The sequence below is a fragment of the Fulmarus glacialis genome, unplaced genomic scaffold (assembly GCF_000690835.1).
Source record: "Fulmarus glacialis isolate BGI_N327 unplaced genomic scaffold, ASM69083v1 scaffold6190, whole genome shotgun sequence".
NCBI lineage: Eukaryota > Metazoa > Chordata > Aves > Procellariiformes > Procellariidae > Fulmarus > Fulmarus glacialis.
Window position 1 is genome coordinate 32,201 of NW_009188300.1, and position 25,663 is coordinate 57,863.

Sequence of the window (25,663 nt, forward strand, 5' to 3'; positions counted from 1 at the left end):
TTAGTTCTGCGAGTGCAGACTGTGGTAAAACTGTTGTTGCACTTCTAGGTTTAAACAAAAATTAAACCTTTAACTGAGGCAGTGCTAATACTGTGACATAACCAAGTTCTGGCCTAACACAGAATCATTATAGAAAATGAATTTTTTTCTTTTTTTTTTTCTTTTTTTCTTTTTTTCTTTTTTTTTTTTTTTTTTTTTTTCTTTTTTATCATCTGCACATGTTTCAGGCAATACCTGGTACACAGAAAATGACTAAAGTTATTGGCCAGGCCAAAATAAAACTGCAGAAACAAAAAACCCAAGAATTCCACCCCGAGCCCTTTCCCACCCTCCCTGTCCCCAAAAAGAAGTTATCCTAGTCACTGTGTCTTTCACATTTTATAAATATTAACTTCTTAAAACCTCCACCTTCCTCTTTGTCCACATATTGTCACATTACAAAAAAAAGAAATGTCAATTAAATACATTGTTAACATTACTAGACTAGATCTGCCCTCTGTTTCAGCCAGTCTGACTCTCTACACCACTTCTCACCTTCTCTTGCCTGCCTCCTGTCCACTCAACAGCATGTTCATGGTAAGTCTGGTTTTTTTTTCCTTTTTCCCCCCCCTCTCTGTTTTAACACTAACAAACAGAGTCCTTCAAAGCCTAGGAATCCTGGAGCTGAAGGGAAAAGACGACCTGTAGCTTTCTAGCGTGATCCCAAATCTCAAAGACAACGTAGCACCTGATGGCAATATCTTTACAGCACCAGCTGCGTCGCAGCCTCAGTTGAAAAACAAAAAGAAACCTAACACCAGTGATGCCTGCACACACATTTACACAGAGTGCTGCATTAGTGCAGGTCTGTACTCCAGTTGAAAGTAATTCCGAGTTATGAAGATCTCAGACTCTGGATGTCAGCAATTCCTCGCCAAATCCCACTGCTTCTACCAGCTCAGAAGAGAAGTCCTGCCAAGGGTCATGAAATAGACTTGACTGCTTCCACCCGACCGTACGGAGGCAAAGAAAACCTGCGAAGAAAAGAGGTTGATAAATTCAACAGGTAGGAGGACAGCAGAGGCTCTAATTTGCCTTTACTGCCCCTGGTATTTACAGCGCAATTGCAGTGCTGTGCAGGGTCTGGTGGGGATGGAGGTGACTTCATAGCAGCTCGTATGGTGCTGGGCTTTGCATTTGCGGCTAAACAGTGTTGTTAACACACCAGTGTTTTGGCTACTGCTGAACAATGCTTGCACAGCATCAAGGCTTTCTCTCCAGCCCCCTCGCCCCTCAAAGGCCAGTGGGCTGGGGATGGGCAAGAGGCTGGGAGGGGACAATGCTGGGACAGCTGACCCAAACTGACCAAAGGGATATCCCATAACATATAACATCCTGCTTAGCAATAAAAGCTCATGGAAAGGGAGAGGACGGGGGGGACATTGTGGTGATAACATTTGTCTTCCCACGCAAGCGTTACGCGTGCTGAAGCACTGCTTCCTGGGAAGCGGCAGGACACCTGCCTGCCAACAGGAGATTGTGAATGAATTCCTTATTTTGCCTGGCTTGCGTACACAGCTTTTGCTGTCCTTACTGAACCGTCTTTATCTTGATCCATGAGTCTTTTCGCCTTCCTTCTATTTTATCCCCATCCCACAGGAGAGGGGAGTGAGTGAGAGGCTGGGTGGGTGTTTGGCTGCTGGTTGGGGTCAACCCCCCACAAGTACCCATCTCGGCAAGAAACTAGCGGGGGAAGGAACTATACCTTGTCATTGCGTTCGCATAAGAACTTGAGTCTTTGTGCCCTTTTGTGCATGAACACACCATCCAAGTGTCCAGTTTCCACCGATCGTATTTCGATAGCTTTTTCTCCCCAGCCCATAATCTGGTTGGATCGGATGTACGCTTTGGAAAGAAAACACAGCACACAGCCCATTAGGACAGGTAGAGGGCAACATGGAGGAACTGGAAAAGCAGAGGAATATACTGACGTGCTCTAGTTAAAAATGACCTGCATGTACTTATTGTAACTACACTCATGTTCAAAATGCTATCTCTGTCTTCAGCACCTTCCTGATGCCTAAAAATACCTTTTTTTTTTTTTTATAATTTCCCCATGGGTTTTCCACGTTGGTAATACACATCTTGCCTGAGCATTTATGACACAATGGGAACCTTCCAACCTTTAACTAAATGGAAGGAACATTGAGTTTTTAAACAGGCTTTTTCTCCCAATTTTGGCAAAGAGACAGGCTAATTAGGTGTTGACAAGGAGAAAGCAGAACCCAAGGTTTAAACAGACTAAACCCATGTACTCCAGTATGTCCCCAGCACCAGCTCTGTGTCTTACACTGTTATTTTCCCTCCTTGAAGGAGTTTGTCAGCAAAAACGGAGAAAGGGGAGAGGGAAAGGGAAAACTAGAAAAAAAAAAAGAGCTAGCCTCCTTTAATAGGAGTAATACTTCAAAAACTTGCTCTCCTTCTTGAGAAAGCCAATTGGTCTGAAAAGTATTCTGTACATCTTAAAAGAGGTTCGTATTAAGCTCTCCAAGTGTAAATACTATTATTTGTCATACCGCTTTCCTTTGTGTACAAATAAAGCAAAAAATCAAGAATTTTTCCTTAAGACTGTCACTGAGGAAAACAGATTAGTAGTAGCATGAGGAAAAAAATCTGTTCTTGATAGCAGTAAAAAAATCAAATAAAGGAGAAAGTCACCAGCATTATTAAAAGGTATCAAAAAGCAATTTGATGGATAGTCATAGGAACGCTGCCAAAAATAACATATGGGAACTTAATGAAGAATAAGCTGTTGCCTCCAATTTGTATGCATACTTAACAGAAAAATAAAAAGAAGAAGAATAGCTCTTAGCAAGCAAAATGAAAAAATACTTAATTTTCTAGTACTTCCCTTTTATAGAATTTTTCTCACATTAATTTTCAGTGAAATTAAATCATCTACTACAGTATACTATACACCTTTAACATTGCACATACCATCATGCTGGAAATTTACTTATTTTTAAATATGTCACTAGTGCTAACTGGGCCAAATAGCTTCTAAAAATTGTCAGATGAGATGTTCAGATGGTGTCGGCTGCCTCAGTGCCATTTACTTCACAGGCACTCCAGTCCCCAAAAGCTCTGCAATTTGCCAGCTGATAAATGTTGCTTGCTCAAACAGCTATCAGCAGTCATCTCCCAGTACATGCATCCATTCCAAAGCATGTAAAACTCCATGTACTTGCCCAAAAAAAGGAAGGTGTGACCACAGCCCATGCTACACTCAGCACTGAAGTATGGCAGCACAGGCAGTAAGAGGGATCCTGGTGTGTGCTTGTGTCCGTAACAAATCTGCACCCATTTTACTACACTCATTGCTCCCGCTCTCAAAACTACCTTATTTTGAACTGGAGATATTTGGGAGAATTATCATGCTAGGATAGAAGAGCAATCTGCAGGTGAATTAAGTAAACACATCAAATCAGATATACAGCCATTATCAACATAGAATTACCTATAATAATATCTTATCCATCTGCCATTTTACATGTCTTTATACTGAAAGGTTTCCACAACTTTGTGGCTGTCTAGCAAAAATTCTGTAGCCGCCCACTGAGGCCCTGCTGTTTATTAAATGAGTTTTTCATTCCTGAACTCCACAACTTGCTTGTTTGGATTTTGTTCTTAAAAGCTCAGCACAAAACAGATCCATATGATTACTGTCCACTTCGTGCAGCTGTTTTCCAGGAATAGTACAGCATCGCTGCTTCTGAATCTGTAGTCAAGCCTGACGCACCTTCCTTCTGCCCGTGTGCGCACACTCACGCTCCCGAATGTTGTATTTGACTCTGCCGAGGCACTTACCAACTGAAGTTGGCATTTCTCCCCACTGCAGAACCACATCCTTGGTGATCCTTCCATATGTGTTGACATAAACTCCTTCATCCTCGTAGCAGACCAGTAGCTCCATCCCATCCGTGTTTGGGAGAATGATGATTGCGTGAGGTTGGATACTGCTCTGGATCTACAGAGACGGAAGAGAAGAGGAAGCCTTTTGTTTTAATGCCACAGAACCTGACTGGGAGAAAGCGTTGGGTGATTTTTGATTTTGGCTGACAGCACATCGGGGATTCACTCACTTTAGAAGTGCTAGCTCTGCTCTCCCCAAGCTAGACATCCTATACAATGACCACAAAGACCTGGAAACCTTTGGGGCACAAACGCTCCCATCTTAAGACAGACATTTAAAACCAGGAGTACCCATTTCTTTTCATGGGCAGAAAGGGAGCCTGGGGCAAGCAGCCCAGATACAGACTGCAGACCTCTGCACTGTAGTGAATAGTGCTTGGGGAGGTGCATCGCACGCTGCAGGCCCATCTGACACCTCTGTGTACAATGAACAACAGGAAACCTTGGTAGCTAAGGCCACCTGGCCTTTGCCAACCCTGTTGAATCTTATCAGTGGGCTGTCATGTCATTTGTATCGCCACCTTCCCTGCAGCCTCTGCTGGGCATTTGCAATGCACTCAGCCATTTAGCTGCTACCCCTGAAACAGTCATGTTCGCCCACGTCAGATCTGAGTGGGCAGCTCCCAACCATGGAGACATACTGACCATGAGGAGAGGACAGAGAGTGAGGCACAAGCCCCTAAGCACAGGTGGCCGCATCTGCTTGGACCTCTCCACCCAATTCACCGCTGCCAGCATCTGGCAGTGATCTACAGGAATAGCCTGACATGCTGGTCATCTGAGGAAAGGAAGAGGGGGGGAAACCAGAAAGAAAGAAAAAACCCGACCCCAGCAGCAGCTCTTACATGTGTTGGTAGATAAATATCATAGACTGATCCTGAATCCACATCAACGGCATGGAAGCCAGCACAGGAGCCATAGATCACTTTTAGTCTCTGACCCTCTTCTACAGTCAGATCCACCAGCAATGGCTTATGTACCAGTTCTCCAAACGACTGTAAGACAACATCAGTGAGATTTATTTTACTGCTTAGAACAACAGTGGGTTTTATAAAAACATGCTCTAATGCACATATTATGGGTTTATTCCTCTCACGTCCCTCTGGCCCCCATCCACCAGCCCAGTCAGGCTAACATGCCTCTCACAGACAAGGACAGATTACTCTGCAACCTGTTGCATTTCAATCACATAATATTGTAAGCTATTTTCTGTGGGGTTTACTTTAGTTGGTCTGTTTGGTTTTTAGTAAGAATTGTTTTCCCCAAAGTTTAGGGCAATCTGACACTCCCGTATTGTTTACTTCAGTCTGCACAATGTACAGTAACTGATTGTCTGCAAATCAGTTTGGTAATTATACCAAGCCAGCTAAAAAAAAAAATTAACAATGCTGAGTATCACTTAATGACTTGTTCTGCTCAGATGAAGATGTTTAGCCTCAGTTCACTTCTCTCTGCCTCATGTTTTATTTATAGGGAGATGAAACAAACAGTTGTGATATTGTGTCATTTTGATTATTAGTTTATGCTCAGTTACAATTTAGAGCTTCAAGTGTACTGCCTCTTAGAGCTAAAAAAGCTCTTAAATGGCAGACTTACCAAAGAACTTGTAAGACGGCCATGATAAAATGTCTGAGCATTTTTGTACACGGGGTAACTGCAAGTGGATACAGGAAAATCCTACATACAGCCGAAATATACTGTTACCTTAAAGGCCATAAATTTATGGTATGGCTTTGGTGCCCATGCATAGACTTCCACAGAACTCTTCAATGCAATTACCAAGAACTTGATTCTTTCATATTTTACTGAAATTAAAACAAAACAAAACAAAAAAATTCAGCAGTAATTCCAAAGTCATTCAGTTACTTCAGGAAAGCAGAAAATGACAGTATTTCTCTATACTTACATACATTTGGAGGTTTCTAGTAACACTGTGGTTTAGGATTGCTAATTCTATGTAGTATTTTGACACATTTATGCCACAAAAATCACTGCTCTTATCAGTAACTAAATCCGTCACCATGTTTTGAATTACCTAGTTGGTACACACTTATTTACATTTATTTTTTTCCACATTAGACAGTGCTTACTCATCAAGACAGGAAAATTGGTTTTCAGACAGGGATATTTCCAATAAAAGAAGCCTATGACTGTGGCAGAGTATATTGGTAGTTCCAGTCACAGCACTGACAGTGGCATTTTGAGCTGATGGCAAAATTCCCCAGGGGAAAGGAGGGAAAAAAAGGAACTGAAATGAAAAGTTAAGAAACAAGTCCATTTCAAAAGCAAAAGGCAAGTTTGATAGCAGAGCACTTTTCTTTGTCCCTAAAGATAACTATTTGGAAAAAAAAAAAAAAATCCACAGAATTTATCAGAAATAAACTGTCATGACACAGCTGATCCTCAAATTCTCGAATATATCTCTGTTCCCACATTCACACAGCTGGCTATATTAACCGTCAAAAAAAGCTCTGTTCACTACTTCTGTTTTCAGGAAGGGACTGATAAAGTCTAGAAACAGCCATTCAAGAAGTGTTGCTGGATCTGCACTTCCAGCTGGCATCTGGATTTGGGAAGGAACAGATCATGGGGACTTCTAGATGTTGAGGTTTGTTAACCTCTTTCCAGCACTCTTTTTGGGGGAGAATAAAAAAAAAATAGCATTATTTGGATGACATCGAGATTTCTGCTACCTCTTTACCCCAAGTTTTAGGGGAATATGACACTTCTCCAAAAACAATGAGTAATTCTGTGCACCTTCACCTTCTGCCATTATATCTCCCAACCAAAACTGATTTTGAAACATGGCAGGAGGAAAATCTCAGACTTGTGAGAAGAACACTTCTTTAATAAATACTATTTTAATGCCTTTTAGATATCTTACTATTGTAAAAGCCTGCAGTTGTTGTCTCTTGGTAGGTAACAGGGAGACAAAGCTACTACTTGCTTCCTTTTTATTCTCCAGGGAAGCAAGACTACTGAACTGTAAAAGTTAAAGGACTTGACACTTTTTCAACAGACAAAAAAAGTCTCTCAACCTCCACAGCTGTACTGACTAAAAAACAGAGCTTTTGTTCAGTCTTGTCTAGCTTACAAGACTTCTTGGAATTTTTTCTCGGGGAAAAGGGGGGTGTCGAACAAAACCACCTTATCTATGAAAGGGGACCTTTGATAATCCTCATTCTTTGCTCTGGGTGCTATCTGGGAATTCACCCAAATCTGAAGTTTCAAAAGAGCAATTTATCATTTAGAGGAGCCAAAAATTGCCTGAAGCAACCGAGATCCATAAATACCACTTCACCCTGACGTCCGAGACCCCTAGTGCATCAAAGAGACAAGGAAGCGATCAGTGCCAGCTGCCTTGGTGGCAGCCTCCAGACCACGAGCCTAACTATTGGCAGAGCTCATCCTTCTTGGGAACCAAAGCACAGCTGTCAAAGAGGCCTCTCACTACCTGAAGAAGTCATCTATGGTTCAGAGGGAAGTTCAGTGCCAGGCTGCAGCCCAGGGTAACAAACCCCTCTTCATCTGGAAGAGAATGCTCTTTGTTTCACATGCTTCCCTGCTGGAAAGCCTCCTTTCAATAGCTGTTAATGTATTGTTAACAGGCCACTTCATTATGCTGCTGACACCCTGGGGTATGATACCAAAGAAACACATTATTAATTGTTTTTGGGGTCAAGCTCCTGGTTCATCAGTCACTTACTGCCATCATTACTGATTACACCCCACTAGCAGGTTTTTCCAAGAGCACATGCATGACAGGAGGAGACTGAGCTCAGTCCGATTGCTGCTGCTCCATATTGACTGACACAGCTGGAAAGAAACTGAGCTGGCTCTCAGGAGAAAACCAAATCAAAGGCAACATCCAGGGCCCATTAAGACGCATCATGAGACTGAAGCAGGAGAAAAAGCTCTTGGTTCATATCCCCACCTGCAGGGCAGCAGGCTCACTGCATACTCTGCTGACAGTGAATGCTACACGTCTTTCACAAGTTTTGGTGAAAGTTTCTATGCCAAATCCATTTAAATGACTTAAAATCACTCAAAGGCACCTGCCTAGTGAAAACACACTTCATCCCATAACTGTACTGCAGTGGATCTGAGACAGCATTAGGAAATTTCATGAGCTAAGGGGAATCAATGAATCATCTTGAAGTCAGACATATGCTTCTGTTCCCAGATGCCTCCCCAAAGCTCATGCATTAGCTGGGCTTTCTTTCTCCTCCCACTCTCTTTTCTTTTCCTTTTCTTTTTTCCCCCCAGTTTTTAAAATCTACATTAAAGAGGAGACTTTTTTCATTCCATTCCAGCATGTGATTTCATCATGGTAAATCACCTGTTAGTGAAGAGAACAGCTGCTGGTTGACAACAGTCCCTCTGTTACCTAAAGGGTCTAAGAGAGGTGGCAAAGTGTTACCAGCCCTCATTGACTATATTAGCACTCTCCTGGAAGCTGCATCCACCACGGGAAGGAGACAGATGGGGATTTGCACCTTCTCCAGTTCACAGCCCAGCATCCCACTGCAAAACCTCTCTCATATTCAGTTTAACCCAGTAACTTGCCACCTATTCCGGCACTTTGCCAGAAAAGTTTGCCCTGACAGATAGGGAAGACAGCTAGAAATAAAACCAAATCTTAAGCCCAGCAGCTACATGCACTGCAGTTCCCTTTCTCAGCCGGCTTTTATCCCGACGATTTGATTACCACATTTGCTACTCACCAACTTTATAGTGCACACAGCCTTCCAAGTCGCCCACCGTTGTCCAGCCCTGTTTCTTTTCTACTTCAGGGTCGTTGTGAAGGATTTTATTTCTTAACCAAGACAAATAGTACACTCGCAACTTGTTCTTCTTACCTGGCCACAAAATGAAAAAGATTGCTTTATCTCCATAGGAAGGTAAAACCTTGCCCAAGCGAACAGAAAGCCCCACAGAGCAAGCCAAAATGACGGTGAAGGAGAATCTGCTGCAACCACAAAGATCTCCCTCGGTTTTTACATCCACAACAGCTTTACTCCAGACTCCACCCAAACACACACTTTCCCGATAATCCATGACAGAGACACGTGGTAATACCACATGAACATAAAATGACAAACTCAAGGGAACAGCTCTTCAGTTGTCTGGATCTTAGTCTGCAAACAACTTTTATTAGAAAAGGGTTATACTCCCCAGAGAGCCATGCACCGAGATAAAAAAAAAAAAAACATAGCTGGGTCAGAACAGCTCTTTTTCGCACAAAACTGTAGGACAGCAGCAGGATGGAATTTGAGGCCTGAAATTACCTATACAGCTACCAGAAGAGAGTAGGACTGGTTTGAAAGGAGGAAGCAAAAGTGAAGAAGAATATGGTGATGAAATGTATTTTACAAATTCCTCCCAGTTAGTGACCGGGACATTTCCATCCCTTATATCATCCTCAGAGACACAAACTGGTCAAGTTTTATTAAGATTATTCGTTATTCCCCTGGTGGAAAAGCACACCAAACAGCAGCACTAAACAATTTCATTACTGAACCACTTTACGCCAGTTCTGTTGTGAGGAAAAATGTGCAGTACCTGAAATTGCAGTGAGAGAATTTCACACCGCCCATGCAAACTTCATCTGCTTGCTAAAAGCTGACGACTGCTTTGTCAGCAGCCCTACCCTTGTGCTGCAAGGGGTGTAATACTTATCAGGCTGCACACAGAAACTGCAAGAGGTGTTTCTTCTCCACAGGTGAGAGAATCTACTTGCCCAGGCTGCCCTATCTTCAACCGACAATGCATCTGCCATGGTCATCAAAATACAGCTCAGACTCTAACTCTCAATACGAGAAGGTCTCCTTGAATGCAGAGCAAGGTTCACGATAAACTTTATCAGTGATTCTTTAACAACTAATGGCCTACAAAGCATTTGCTGAACTAGCAAGAAGGTGGCCCTAATGCACATACTCAAAGCTTGCATCCTCCCTCCTCCAGCTGCTTTGCTGCCCGAAGCAGCAGATGAAACTGGAGGCAAAGAAGAGAGACTGTCTCTGCTTTGACTAGGAGCCATTTAATAAGGCTCTATGAGGTCTCTGCACAAGGAGAGGAAATAGGAGATGCTCTCAGGGACCCAACTTGGCAGTGGAGTAGCTCCATGCTAGCGCTTCACCAACCACGATGAGGAAGCCGTGTGACTGTGGACGGTGTTTCACGGCCCTTGGAGCCGAGAGGAGACAGCTGACCTGTACTGCAGTCAGTGCTGGGCTGACCAAGTGACACAGTACTGGTCTACGCTGCAGAAAGCCACGACCTGTCAGGACGGTCCCCCTGGCAGCCTGTCAGCCAGATCCAGCTATAGACTTTAGCTAATGCCTTTAACTTGTCTTTTAAGTTTTCACATGATGCCTACTGGTGGATGCTCATTTAGGAGACGGGGGTGGGCATACAGCATCAGGGGATACCGCTTACAGCAGAGTGCGAAGCCTGAGCGTTGAGGCCATCCTACTGTGCCCAGCCAGCTCGACACTGGGGTCCTGGAGGTGGCGCAGAGTCCCTACCCTGATGGCAGGTGATCCCCTAACAGAGCCGGGCTCCTCAAGAAAAGCAGCTGCGAGGGCTGGGGCAGCACATGGGGAAGCACAGCTTGCAAACAGGCTGCTCCATGGACTCCAGCGCCACAAGTCTTTCTGTTATGAAGGCACACAGATCTTTTTAGGATTACTTGGATGGGGAAGGGCAGGAGGAAAAGAGGAGGCAGTTTCAAAGTGAAAAATCTGGTCACTGAGCTTAAATTTAAAGTGGAATTGGAGACCCATTTTCAAATACTGGACCTGCTATTTAATATTAAAAGCCCCTCTGCTCTGATGGCACCAAATGAAACGTGAAGTAACATTGCACTGTCCTTTGTTTATCCCTACTACAAATGTGACAACAGATTTGGCAGTAAGTGAGCACTCTGATTTATTGCTAGACTTCGTATTTATTAAGCCAAGTTTCATAAATGGATAAAGCCCCACCACTGCCATAGCGCTGTAAGATTTGGAAAAGGGACTAGAGCAGGAAACAATATTCCCAGAAGTCCCACATCTGACCAAGGAAAGGTCCTCCCATGAAAATACTGCAAACGATAGCCACAAGGGCTCTTTTAGAAACACTGAAATAGGGAACACAGTCCGGACCAGAAGGCACTGCAGTTCTGGGCGAGGAAGAGCTCAGACAGCACAGGAGAGCTGAAGATCAGTACAATGCACCAACTGTTTTTAAAACCATCACAAGTCCCTGTGCATGAGGAGACAAATTCTCTCTCAGCTATTTCCATGGCTTCAGCTTCCCCAGTAGTTTAGTCAGACTTGAAGACTCAGAACAAACAGTACACATGGGAATTTCCCAGCACGTGGCTAATTTTTTTTTTTTTCTTCTGGTTCACATGATGTGCACCAGGGTATTTCTCTCCAACCAGAAACGTTTTTCAAAACAACAACAGAGAAATATCTCAAGTGTGTTCCCATTGTGTTTTAGTGTCTAAACCACAAGGAAAGTCACAAGACAGGAAATTCCTCTGCCTTTCAGCAGCCTGACATGAAAAGATCAGGACCGGTCAGTTATATAAACATGGCTGTGCGCGTATTTCAACAAGTTATGCTGCTCTTAATGTTCGTACTGGGAGTGGGGGAATTAGATCCTTCTGCTTGTAAATCTCTACCAGTCAGTTTAAAAAGCTCTCAAAAATCTGGTCTTTTTTTTTTTTTTTTTTTCTAATAGTTACGGCCATGAAATAAGAAAGAAAACTCTGCTCCAGCCACCAAATGAACTGATCAGCCAGTGACTTCTACGAGAACTCCCAGCTCTGGTTCTCCCACAGACATCATTTCAAATGCAAAGTCTCTTTTTCTATATTGAGTTTTTGTTTTTATTGTCACTGTGGTTTTTAATTATTAAGCAGGCAGATTCCAACCAGTTCTTCTACTCTGTCATCCCTCTTACCTTCCTGAGTGCCACCATCAGCCAGTTGGGCTGGCAAAACCCTCAGGGAGCCACAAGCGGAGCGTGTTCTGTATGCACGTCGTCGCTCTCTCTTCCAGCGTTTTTATTACTCTCAGCACTGTATTACCTGAGCAGGTGAAGCTATGTTTTTGCCTCCCAACAGTACGAACTGAAGAACCGATTAACTACTCTGCTTTGACCTGCAAAGCTTCCTTGTACCAGCTATAGCAGCTCAGTATCTCAGTATCAAAAGCTTTGTTGTCAATAAGTTTTATATTTGAGATATACATTGGGAGAAGAATTGATTTCAGGTTTCCAGACTCAAAACACTATATATTAAAAGCAATTTTAGGTGACAAACCCCTCGAAATCCCAATGCACTGTAACTTCTTCGCACAACATGGTGACGCTTTTCAAACCTCACCACCGTCAGCACATCACTCCCTGAAAAAGCCGAGGGAACATTCGGCCGAGAGCGCCGTAGGGAGCTGAACAGTAGCAGTCCTGCGACAAAGCTCGGAGGCAGCTCCATAACCAAGCTGCCAAAAAGCACCATTTGCAGAAACACAACCCCATGTTAGTGTTCCCAGTTTGCGTGGAGGGTGGAGCAACATACTATAAATAAAAAGACACCAAGAGAAGTCCAGCATGAGGGTAGCTTAAATTGAGCACTGAAGCGCAGAAGCCAGAACAGGAAGGTAAGGGGGGCCTGAGCATAAAAGCATCACGGTTTCACCAAGTGTGCTCCCCCCGCCCTCCCCCTCGGTGGGCAGGGATGCCTCTTTCCTGCCTTGTACTCCAGTAACCTCCCATAAAATGCAGGAGATGGGACAAAGACAAAGGCATAAACCAGCCAAAGATCAGCTGATTTCTTAAGGGTTAATGTAGCGTGTCTCCACAGAGGAAGCAATAGTTTTGAAGGAAACAGAGAAAATGGATGTGTCAGGGTGCTCGGATCATGACTAACATAAACGTAAATAAACCTAAAACAATCACACACAAGACTAAATCACAGACACTTGTCATCTCTGTAGGATATGCTTCAAACCAACAGATTTTACATAAGTTGGATTATACAAATATTTTTGTTTTTAAGGTCTACTATAGAATAAACTCTATCAAATAGTGCTTTTCAAACAGCTTACACTTTAACGTACAGTGCTAGACATCAAAAGGACACACAGCAGGCTGTGTTTTTTTAAACCCTCCTTGATTCATCTTTTCTATTTTAAGATTTCACAGCATAGCTGTAGCTGAGAATGCAGCAAGCAACAAGCCAATAAAATACAGTTATTCTAGACAGAAGCGAAGTCCCACGTTGACGACACCAGCATGGGCATGGTTCTTTGGACCTGCAGTAATATAACACCACTAAGGCATTAAATTGCATTGCATTGACTAGGAGTGTGTCCTTTTGCACAAGTGTTGGGAGAGGCAGAGAGCTCCTCCAGTGGAGTCAGAGGGGCTCTGGAGCCTCAGTAAAGTTTTGGGTGACTCTGAACAACGACATAGGGGCCACTGTGCAAAACCTCATTTAACATCCTCTCCCTGTCACACATGTGCAGCATAGCAAAGGTTCATTTCACAAACAAACTAAAACAAAAGGAAAGGTAAATGGCCAAACGACACCTGTGAAGAAAGATTAACAGTGCACCACATCAAGTTGCTTAACAGCAGGATGACCTTATGCAATAACTGTCTGGAGCCAAAAAGTCTGGAACCTCAAGCTTCATAAAACACATTTTTCATCAGCACACACAAAACAAACACAACAATCACCACCGTCCTTCATCTCCCATTGCTTTGCCGTCTGCAGTTGCATCCAGTGAGAGACAAGGCCAAAAGCTGCCACTGATCTGCCTTCTCACACTGGTAATTTCCACATTCTTCTCTCAAACACACACACTCTCACTGCACATCACTCTTATTTCCCTACTTTGCAAGAGCATTTCCCATTCTATAGATTTTAACACACAAGATATCTTTAAACCCAAGTAGCAAATCATGTTTTGGATAGAAAGAGACTAGGTTGAAAGTAATCATGACAGAAGGAAAGAATGCCATTTTTACAAACTTCACAAAACATTAACCTACAGCTCCCAAACACTGAACAAACAAACAAAGCCGGACGTTTCCCCCAAACCCATGCAGCATTTTTAACGGCCACCCCATGGGAGGAAGGACAGGGAGCAAGCAGGCACAGGGTATTGTGTGGGAAGTGATTCACTTGCAGAAACAAACTGTAGACTCAGAGAGGTGAAATGATGGAAAACCCACTGATTTCAGTCAAGTCAGGACTTCCTCCTCAACACAAAGGCTGCCAAGAAAAGCGTTCTGCCATGCCATGACCGAAGGGTGAAAAAATCATGTTGAAAAATTAACTTTACCAGAAATTGTCACCAAGACATTCAGCCCTTCAAGCACATCCATTTGCTGGAATCGTCTTCGATTGATGAGCGGATAAACCTTCCCCTGACCACTTCTGTCTAGCAGCATCAGACCACTTTCAGTGCCCACCAACAAGTTCACTCCTAGAAGAAACAAAAACAGAGATCCAAGTTAGTAGGCAGATTTTCCACATATTCTGATGAACTGATGCTTGATATAGCAACTGTCTTGTTTCAAGCAGGTCTAATCACTGCTGGTTGTGTGTCAGCTGTCTGCAGCCTAAAAGATCTCATCATGTTGAGATGTAGAGATGTCCATATTACGTGCCCGCAGTGACTACTGACACCAAATTGCAGCGTTCAACAGAGTGAGAGACTGGCAGACCATGAAGAGCTTTCTAGAGCACCAGTTCCCAAACAAAAAGGCACACTAATGTTGGACGAGGGGTGAGGCATGAAGCGGTACCCAAGCTTATGTATTCCAAAGACGTATTAGCTGTTGGTAGGGGGGTTGGTAACAGGATGCTCTTGACAAGGACATTGCAAAAAAGCAGTGGTAGGAGCTTGGTCCCCACTGGGAGAAACAGATTGTGTAAAAGGATCCTGTAAAAGGATAGGCACAGGGTTGGTCCTCAGCTTCCCAACAATCTTATCCATCTGAATGTTAAAACTAGAGGAATTACAGTAATGTCATGTTTCCACAGATTTCTCCTAAAGATCAAGCAAATACAGATGAGAAAAGTCAGTAAGCCAGTTTCTTTCTACAAAGGTCCACACATCCACTGGAACACTTTCCAAGAGTCCACAAAACCTTAGTATTTAAAATCAATTACATTTCTTTAGTTATACACGCACATACTAGGTTTTAAAAATCTATTAATATATTATCACTCTTAAATTTCATGACTATTTATTTGCAATAGAGTTTCAGTCTAGGACCCCACAAACTGTGCAGAGACAGGTCAGATACAGGTCTAGAGGGAATGGAAATCAAGCTAAATGCATGACTCGCTTTATTAGACTTCTATGTTGCAATCCTAATGTAAAACTTGTCATCCTTAAGCATAATAAAGTAATGAAATAAGAAAAGCGAAACTCACACAAGGTGATCATAGTTATATTGCTTAACGGCCTTAATCCCTTGTCAGACAATTAATCCCCAGATATAACTATATTGGTGCCAATAGACGTATCATCTGGGCTGATCCTGTAACGAACCTTTTCTGAGGCAGCACGTGGGCCTAATACACAGGAGTCTGTATCTCGGTGCAGTCTGCATCTATGGCAGTGACACGCCTTCTCACAGTATTGAAAAAGGACATTGCTCACAAGGACAAGGAATGCTACCTAAACAACGCCCTGGCTACCAGACACGGGAGCGGTTTGCAAAAAGGAGAGCATGTTCACCCTGACCCAGAGGGCACGAGGTGTCCCCAAAGGAGACAGGGTGTTAGAGAGGAGCAGAGCTGCAGCCAGGAGGAGGTAATGATAGGGAAGGGGCCTGAGCTGCTGGTGCTGGGGCACTCTGAAAAGCTTCTGGGTGGATGAGAAAAACAGACGTAGCCCACAGAGAGGTCAAAAACCATCACGCACCTCCATTTTCCTCTCTCTTGCCTTTTCAGCAAGGAAACTTCAGAGATCCCAGCAGTCCCCACAAACCATCTCCTCTCTTTGCTCAGATTTGCTGCTCTGCTACTCCTCTGCCTCGTCCAGGCAGGAGAGCCCACAGATGCTGGCAGGTGCAGAGCCCATCTTGGGAGAGGGCCCGCAGCCCTCCTGGGCTCTCCTTCAGCTGCTGACACCTCCTCCAGCCCCTTCCTGCCCTCCTCCTGCCTCTGCATCCCCCACACGGGTCTGCACCTGCTAGGTCCCATCCCACAGCCCCCGGGGGCATTTCACATCAACCGTCTCCCATACTGGGAGACATCCTCAAAGTGGGAAGCAGTGGAAGGAAGCAGGGAGAGCAAGGCACGCACTGAGTCCGGGCTCGGCACAGGCTGCAGCAGCACCAAACCAGCCAAGGAAGTGCCCAGCAGTCGGTCTCCTTCCTGCAGCACTAGGATCCATTGACTAAAGCTGTAAGTGATTCAGCTTCGACATGTATTTTTGTATTTTTGCCAGCGTGGATTACAATTCAAAGCAAGCCACACGCAAACTGCTCCCTCAGGGTCCTTTCCCCTCTTTGCGCATCAGGGCTCAATCGCTCCCCCCTCCACCCTCATCTCTTCCTCTGCTGCCTTTGTGGTGCCGTTGTTTCTGCTTCGAGTTTACATGCGCGCCCGTCCCCGACCCCTTCCCTTAGCTATATGCGTTCTGAGATGAAACTAATGAGGTACTACGCTGGTGGCAAGCAGTGCCTGTATTTTAAAATGCAGGCAGTGTCTTTATTCACAGCTAGCAGAGCTCTTCTACCACCACCCTACAATTAAGCAGTTCTGGTTTTTCAAATAAATGGAAATGCTTCCTGAAAAAGTACAGGCTCTCTGTGGAGGCTGGGTGTAAAAATCTGTGCTACTGCATGCATGTCATTAACATTGACTTTCACCACTCTGAACTAGAAGAAACAGCATCATAGACCTAATGCAATCAGCAACCTGCCAGATACTATGGCATTACCAGTGGTAAAGGCAAAGCAAAAGCCCCGCTCTTTTTGAATAAGAAACATCATCATGAAATGGCTTAATTTGCTTAAGGGTAAAGGAAGCTAAACCTTATCAAGAGATAAGCATGTGTACCAGCTTGCATCACCATCAGTTTGGCCCTAAATGTTCAACAAGGAAGTGCTTTGTTACAGCTATAAAACACCTCTAAGATTTTACACCTATACTTTAAATCACCGTAACAGTCAGATACATAAATCAAAGAAACATAAAACCATTAACACAAATTGCTACTGGCAAAACAAGGCAGATCAGAGAAATTATGAGTCATCTTTACTGATCCCATATTTCTCTCTGCCTTCGCCCTCTCACAGCCTGAAAGTTTACATTTGCACAAGTCTTCATTTTATCAGAGAATTATTCATATGAATACACGCAGAAATAGCATTGGGGTAAAAATTCTTACCAGTAAATTCTGGAAATAAAGAAAACAGCAGAGAGGAAGATAAGGTGTCAGGAGAGCTATTTAATTGACATAGCTTTGCAGGCAAGAAGGATAGGACAACAGTGCTGTTATGAGAATCAAGAAATGCTGGAAATAACCCCAAAAGAGAACTAAAGCCTTGGAAAGAGCTGTGAAAATGTAAACAAGAAAAGTGCACTGTGTTATCTATACAATCATTGCGTGACTCAGGGGAATGGCCAACTCTCTTCTTCATAGTTTTTAAAACTATATGGTGTGCATTTACAGTCTATTAAGTTTAGGGATACTAAATAAATATGTACATAACATACACAAGCATTATTAAAATCTAGATAATGAAAAAATTCAGGTGGCTCCATAGATTCTGGCCAAGAAAGAAATGACACAGCAAAGAAAATCTTTCGGTGGGTGTTGCAGTGATTGCACATTGTAGCAGGCAACAAGCACTGCTCTAAGCCTTTCACCAGTGTAGGATCCTGACTAACTGTCTGACACCGACATAAATTATCCCTTGTGACAAGGTGGCCAGACACACTGGGTCAGCTGACATACCATACCCAGCTTCTCTCGGCACTAACCATTCTTAATGAAACCAAGCCACAGTCTCACACTGGAAAATGTCCCTCCTACCCTTCTCTTTTCCCTCTTCCTTCCTACATAAACTGATGACTGAGGTGGAACATGATCTTACGAAACACATCTTAATCAAGCTCTGCAACAACACATTAGCAAGAGGCTCAAGAAGATGATTATTTTTCAAATGGAATACTCTATGTGCACCAGGAGTACAATGCAAAGATGACCACAAGTTCCCAAATGTTGCAAGAGATGTACTGACGGGGGCTAGAGAGAAAAGGACATCCCAATCAGCTGAACGAAGTCTGAACTGTGCCATCAGAAGCACATAAACAGCAGTGGGAAATGATATCAAAGCAGAAGCAGCATAATAATTATCAGCTCTTGCAACAAAAAAGATGTAAACAAGCATTGAATAAATGCAGAGAAACAGCTAAGGTTTCAGAGATACATTCTTGAAGACCATAAGCTCATACTGGCATGTTTGCACTTCAGAAGTGCAGGAGGCAAGGGAGGAACAGGTTTGCATTACCCCATAAGGCAGCACACAGTATCTCAGAATTGAATCTCTTCTTGTATTTGCGAATCTCTGGGGTATCACTCTGTGGCCGCGTATTCGTGGGATTCACATTGACAACTGATCCTTTCCGTGTAGGGTCTTGCCTTATTGCCTCTGATCTCATTGCTTCAGTAGAAAATCCTACTGAAAAAAAGAAAAGTAAAGTTCATGTAATAACCCTTAAGTGCTAAATTCTGGCCATATTTTCTTTATACCAACAACCCAAATCAGTAACTGAGAATATTGAGCAAGTCTTTCTTTTTGTAAGAAATGTAAATGGAAAAAGAAATAAACTATGCAATCCATTGCAAATCAAATAAAAAGCATGATGGTAACATTTGTAAGTACTTTAAAGAGCCACTGAAGTCACTGAACCCTTTTTCAATTGTCATCTTCAGCTACTTTACTTACCCACAGAAGTCACAGTTGTCCCACTAGATGGAGAAATCTGTAGTAATCTGGGGTCTATAAAAGGTGTAAAGGAGGAGGAAGATTTGTGTTTCTGGAGTGTGTTACTAGCGGACTGAGTCTGCAATGTAAATTTCAACTTTATTAATATTAGTGACAATAAAAAGCACGGATAACAACAACCAACATTTTTAAGTCACTACAGAAATATGCTACAGAGCCTCCCCAAGCTTTTATACTTCCTTTATAGATACCCAACACACTGCAGGCACCACACCTGAACTAGATACATATGCACACTGCACATGTTACAGCTAAATGTAATTAGCTAAATCGTCATCCCTGTCACCTCAGCTGCTAGCGAAGATTTTTAGGACTGGCCACTACAATCAGGCACAAAGCGAGGGAATGTCTCTTTTTTTAAAAATCTGCTTAAATGTATGTATACTGTCTTATCTGCAAGCTGTCCACTACCTACCACTTTTGAATTTATGAAGCATCTCCTAAAGTGAGCTAGTTTAATAAATTATGAAGTTTGATCTCTTGGCTTGTGCAACAAAATCAGAACCATCTGGGATCAAGCGTAAAATTCTATGATGGATTATGTTTCAATGTCCACTACTGTTCATTATCCCTATTTTGTTTAACCTGAGCCTCTTGCCAGAAAGCTGCAGCAGGTTCTTCCACCTTTATTTGACAAAGCAACATATTAAACCTGTATCGAACAAAGGGGCTCATTAGTGTGGAAGGTGTAGCAAACGGTGATATGAAGCTATGAATATGTAGTGGATAAAATCACTGGTGCTTGCTGAATTATGTGGTCTAAACATGAAAAAACATAAAGAAAGGAAGAAGACAAGTGAAACAATGAACTGTTAAAAGTGGAAATGGAACGACTTAAAAACCCTTGCCAGTTTAGTATTATAGTGACAACATTGCATACTGAAGCAGAACGGGACAAGTGAAAAAAAAAGTATATACATAAAGGGTGTGCATGTGGGCAAGTTATACCAAGCAGGACTGGGTTTTTGCTCAGCTTTATGCAAACGTAGTTAGAGACACTTATTCATCATCAACTGATCTTCAACCTCTGATCTTTCTAAGCCTCTATTCTCTGCAGATAAAATAGCAATGGGTCTTAGGAGTGTATCACTCCCCTGCACAACTCAAGACTGAAAGGCTCCTTCGCCACCAGTCACTGCCACAGCCTCCACTTCCCAAGCTGAGTTAACTGAACCCTGCTTATTTATTGCTTAGATCAAAGTAATGAGCAAGCATATCTCTGGATCAATCAACTGATCTCTATAACCTACAAGAGTGTGCTTTTGGAAAGATCAAAGACCAATGAAGCATAGCTGAAAATTAAGTATTATGCTAACCGAATTTCCAAGAGGAAACCTCCCACCCACCCTGCTGTTACGTGTGAAGCATTTTTGATCCTGTGGTAAACACGTGTATTGCCATCAGCCTACCCAGCTCACCGCAACCTCTCCTTCTCGTCACACCGCTCTACAGCTCTACCCTGAGAAGCAGCAGCTTCTTTTCACCGAGTTTTGCTCCCCCTGTACCACTCCTGCTTGCATACAGAAAGAGGCTTTCCCCGAGAGCCAGGCTGGCCACCCAGCCGGGAGTGGAGCCACCACACCAGGTTCCTCGCTTACTGCCAGGGCTGGTAAGGGGCGAATGATGCCCTTCGTTCACACGTGTGCCTCTCCTCTGCGGCAAGGGGTTACACACATGTGAAGGACCGGGCTTGTCCACCAGCGCCTGGTGAGTAAGGGAAGGCACTGTCCCAGGATCAGCTCAGGACAGCAAGAGGGAGCTTCCCCTGTGGCGAAGCCTTGCTTCTCCACCGGGACACAACCAGCACTGGTGGAGAACAGTCACCTTTACACAGCTGCTTTTCAGAGTACCCACATACTTGGAAAAAACCCAAAGATTTTCTCCCATTCATTATTCCAAAACAACAATACCCCAGGCTTTTACAACCCTCCCGGGCAACACCTGATTTGCTCACCCAGCCCATGTGGCAAGCTTTTAAGAGCAAAATCCCTCCGCGGCCGCTGCCGCTTCCTCTCCCAAAGGGTGAGTTTCCGCAAGCAGCTCCTCATACGTGCGGAGTTACTAGCCCAGCCTTTACTGACAAAGCCGAAATTAACCGCTAATTTTTAAGAGGCACACTGCTTGCAATTATCCTGCTCCCGGAATAAAACAGAATTAAAAAAATAAAAGAGTATTGGCTTGAAAATGCAGTAGTCAAGTTTAGTTTAAAACGAACGCCATGCAATTAATGACTCACTAAGAGGAAGCAAAAATAGTAAACTGGCAAGTTTGGCGTGGGACTGCTCTAGAGTTAAGGGCTTCTTACACAGAACTGAAATGTGTTATTTGGGGGGTGGGAACAAAGGTGACAGAAAAAAAAAGCAGGGGAGATTGGCTGGAGTTCCTTTGCAAACTAGCTACTAGGCAATGCTGCTATAACCCTACGAAAGCAGCCAGCTGTGGTGTAAGACATACCTCATTAGTAGTTAGCTTGTCCTGGGGTGTCTGTGGGGACATGGTGGGTGTCGGCTGGCTGGAGGATGGGGAGGAGGAGGTGGAGGAAGTGGAGGAGGAATGGCTTTGCTGTAAGAGATCTGGCAAGAGGTGAATGCGACCGGCAAAGCCATTGCTCTCATGATGGCTGGCACGCTTTTTGTCAACTGTACTCTGTAGAAAAAACAGGCACACTTGTCTTGCTCAAGTGCTGCTTAAAGGTCTATATCCCTAACAACCTCTCTCCTTCTCTCCCTCGCTCGCTTCCTACCTTTTTACATTTATTTATTTTTAAAAAATAAGCTTGTAATCCATGCCTTGATGCCTGGATGGAAAGGGAAAGTGGGCAGAGCTACTAGAATTCAGCAAATTCCCAGCTCTTCTGGCAAGCAAAAGCTTAGTTCGTGTGGTTGACTTGCACAGCCAGTTCCACTAATTAACAGAAGAATAACTGTGCTGGTAAGTCTTCCACCACAATGCGGACAAGCACATTTTTGGGGGTGGGGGGAGGATTTCTTCCCCTACTGTTTTGTTTAAAACTAACTTAAATCCTGTACAGATACGAGCTTGGACTGTCTGGTGAATGCCTTCAGCTAACTATCTAAAACAATAAGCATGAAATCTTAATTTTCAAACCAGAGGGCTCAATTAAGAAATTGGCATTCAGTTGTGAAATTCAGAAATGCGATTACTGAGGAAACTCCTATAAGCTAGCACGCTCATTAACACACAAGCTCATTTAAAAGCAGGGAATCATTATCTTTCAGAGGCACAAGAATGCAGTATTTTCGGAATCAAAGGCAACAACACAGCACTCTAGCTCTGTCCACATTCTCTGCCTCGCCACCTGTTTCGCTTCTCCATTCCCCCACACTAACTGTTGCATGAATTTGTATGTACGTGTGTGTGTGTGTTATCTGGGTGGTCTGTATGGCCTCAACTACAGGTTCAAAACAATTAAAAAAAAACCCTGAATGCTCCCCCCAGCCTCCCTCCCAGCCCCACTCCTGAGAGCCACATTTAGTTCTATGGTAAAACTAAACGAAGTTCTTGCTCCACACACCTGCACCTTTTCTACCCTTCTCTCCCATAGATTTTGAGGTACACTGCATGGTGCTGCCATGGGTGTCACTGGAAAGCATGCAAAACAGTAGCAAGGGGTGAAGGGCTACTCTCCTCTTTGCATGCATCAAACATCTTGCTCATCTGAAATTCACTACAGCTGTGTCTTGATAATACGAACAACAAATATAATGTAGAAACAGCATGGGTGAATGAGCGAGCGGTTAATGAGCACAGAAAAGGTGCAGCACTGCACAGGGAAGGAAAAGCAATACCTGTCGGACAATTAAGGTGCCCTCCTTAGAAGGAGTCAAGGCAGGTTCACTCTCCACATCGTCATGGACGATCATGGTTTTCACTGACTCTGTTTCACCATTGCTCAAGTTCAATGTTGACCTATTTGCCGGACAAGAAATAACTGGAGTGAGATAACAGCATTTGTGCCCTAGCTTTCACTGCTCTGCACCAAGGCACACTCAAAATTAATTTATATTGTGACCAGAGTGGAATATTTACATAATCTGCCTAGAAAGGCTTCTCTATTTTAAAAAAAAAAAAAAAAAAAAAAGAGTCAGGAGTTTGTTAAACACCGCTTCTTGTTTTATAACAAATCAAGGGAGAAGGGGGAAAGGACATAATTTATAGAAGCCTACTTTTTGAAAAGATTACCCTCAGTGTTTGAAAATGTGAACACGCAAGGCTGCTATGTCTTGCTTATAGATTGTTGTAAGCTGAAAGAACTAACATACAAGCCAAAATATCCAATGTCCTTTTCCTTCAGCCCCCTAAGAGGGAAAACAGAAGCAAAACACAGAAGAACTAACACTGCTCGGACATCATCTGGTCCAGAAGTAGATTCATCCGCTCCTTCTTGTTCCATATCATCATCTTCCTCATCTGTCGTCCCTGACTCCTCACTTGAGGATGAATAATCCGTCACTTTATGTGGAGGTCGCACATCCTCCACTGCTCGCAATTCCTTTGCCAATGCAGTTAAATCCTGACAGGAGAGGGAGGGAAAAAATGAAATTTGCAAGGAAGAGAGTAGAAGAGTTTGCAAGACAACCCCCTTGGATTAGTGCCCGAGTTTGTTCACTTGTCCACTGCTGTGTTTCCATAGCCCCAGCAGTATTGTTTCCTTTGATTTATTAACTCCTGATAGTTACCAAAACTCACTTTCTGATAAATTAAAGCACTGAAAGACTCAACCTAAGGAGGCCTTGCCATATTATAGAAAAATGTGTATACTCTGAATCCAAACTATCCTGATTATGACTTCAGTTTATCCCATTATACCATCTGAAGGACATACACAAGCACCCGGGCCCACCCTCACACAATTGGTTGACTGTCGCAGTTCATTTTCCTAAACTTTGCAGGTTAATAGCATCCACCACGAGAAATCTAGGCAGAAAGGCAGCAGAAAGATCCTAAGACTTATTGAGGCACCCAAGGCACAGTCACAGAGAGCTGATCTCCTCGACACCTTTTGATCCATTTCCAGTTCCATGGATCCGCGCTAAGGAGTTCACCCGAGAAGTCAGATTCATTAGCACCAGCTCAGTCGCACACGACTGTCAAACAGTATGGGACATAAGCTGCTTTTCTCTCTGCAGCCTGGACTGTGGGCAAACCAGGTTTGCAGTCTGTGCAATCTGCTCTCAATTGTGTAGCTATGCTTTATTTAGCTGAATACAGTTTATGGCAAATACATCACACGTTACACTATCAGAAGTGAAGGACCAACCTCTATGTTTCTTTAAGAAAGCAGCTTTAACTGACAGATTTGGGTGCTAGTGCAGTATCATAGTGGCAAGAGAAAAAAGTTTTAAGGAAAGTTGGAAATACTGTGAAAACCCACTGTGATCCTCCAGATACAACTGGACATAGAGCTGTAATCAACTGTAACAGCAGTCAGATAAAGAAAACGTCAGAAATCTTTCACAGAAAATAGCAACAGTTTAAGGTCTTACCACTTCTCCCTGTACCATTCAGCCCAGCATTGGCACATTCAGGTCAAATGCATGATCATTGGTCCAACCCCAGGAAGGAAGCACAGGATTGAAAGAGAGAAAGGCAAAGGTTAGCAAGGAAGAAGACCAGAAAGGAGAAATCAATTCCGGAAGCAGAGCAAATTCTAATGTTTAAAGTACTGTGATGCATGCAGGCAATTGCAGAGCCCAGGACATGCTGCTGGGCCCACAGATACAAACTCCAACTCAAGCTGAAGTTCACCCCCAATGGCATCATGAATGGAAGCTCACACTGTACTTCTTGTGGGCCTACCTGAAAGAGGGGGAGACAGGGGAAAGTGGATGCAACTTACAGCAGGCTTGATAGGTCTGAAGACTTCCTTTTTCTCTTCAGGCTTTTTAGGTGCACTTTCATGACGCTGCGATGGTGAACCCTCTGATTTGGACGATGCTGCATGTGTCAAGACCCCGAAAGGAACACAGAACAAAACAGAGTAAGCAGGGAGCTAAAATATGTTTTCTTACTTCACTTTGGAGTGGGGAAGAGAGGTGAGAAGGCTATCAGGTGGTGGCTGATAGCAAGATATAAGTTTCACTGTTCACTATTACATTGTCCCTGAAGAACTATAAAAAAAACATCATAAGCTGTGATCTGTATAGGTGCAGCTGATCCTATAACTGAAGCCAAAGTAAACTGTCACACAGTTGTAAATCAAAGAGGGTAACTCAAGTGCGGCCACAAGCTGGAAAACTGGTACCAGCATCCTATGTACCCCACAGCTGAGACCTATCCATAGCAGTTTGCACCCCTTCAGCAACCACCGAGGTGATGGGTGATGCAACAAGCATCAAAAGGTGCCCTTGCACATACGAGGAAGGGAGCTATGAGAGCATGGAGACTGGGATGTTTGCGCATGGAAAAATGCAGCAGTGACTGAACATGAATCAGAGAACACTGAAATACTTTCATGACAACTTCTGCACCGTCTTTCCCAAGCAAGGACATACAGCCAAGAGGGCTACTGGAAGCTAACCTATCTTTGATACTGCATGCTCAAAGGTCTTTCCCAGTGAGGGTTATCGTCCTTCATTATTGAGTGTTGCACGACTCAATACGTTTATAAACACAACATTACAAAGGGTCAGGGAAGGACTTACATCTCATCCGGAACAGC

General features: G+C 43.5%; 1 protein-coding gene across 1 annotated transcript in view; it reads right to left on the bottom strand.

The window, feature by feature from the left end:
• Positions 1-6: 6 nt before the first annotated feature.
• MAP4K4 (mitogen-activated protein kinase kinase kinase kinase 4) overlaps positions 7-25,663 on the bottom strand; it is an 85,694-nt gene continuing 60,037 nt past the window's right edge. The window contains exons 18-31 of the mRNA XM_009578073.1: positions 24,842-24,939; positions 24,489-24,497; positions 23,340-23,515; positions 22,791-22,911; positions 21,436-21,627; positions 18,922-19,039; positions 18,484-18,654; positions 14,292-14,435; positions 8,676-8,810; positions 5,656-5,756; positions 4,797-4,946; positions 3,847-4,006; positions 1,745-1,884; positions 7-1,013 (exon numbers count right to left, since the gene is read on the bottom strand). Coding sequence (XP_009576368.1) covers positions 930-1,013; positions 1,745-1,884; positions 3,847-4,006; positions 4,797-4,946; positions 5,656-5,756; positions 8,676-8,810; positions 14,292-14,435; positions 18,484-18,654; positions 18,922-19,039; positions 21,436-21,627; positions 22,791-22,911; positions 23,340-23,515; positions 24,489-24,497; positions 24,842-24,939 — 1,799 coding nt within the window. The 3' untranslated portion in view covers positions 7-929. The remainder of the gene's footprint in view (positions 1,014-1,744; positions 1,885-3,846; positions 4,007-4,796; positions 4,947-5,655; positions 5,757-8,675; positions 8,811-14,291; positions 14,436-18,483; positions 18,655-18,921; positions 19,040-21,435; positions 21,628-22,790; positions 22,912-23,339; positions 23,516-24,488; positions 24,498-24,841; positions 24,940-25,663) is intronic.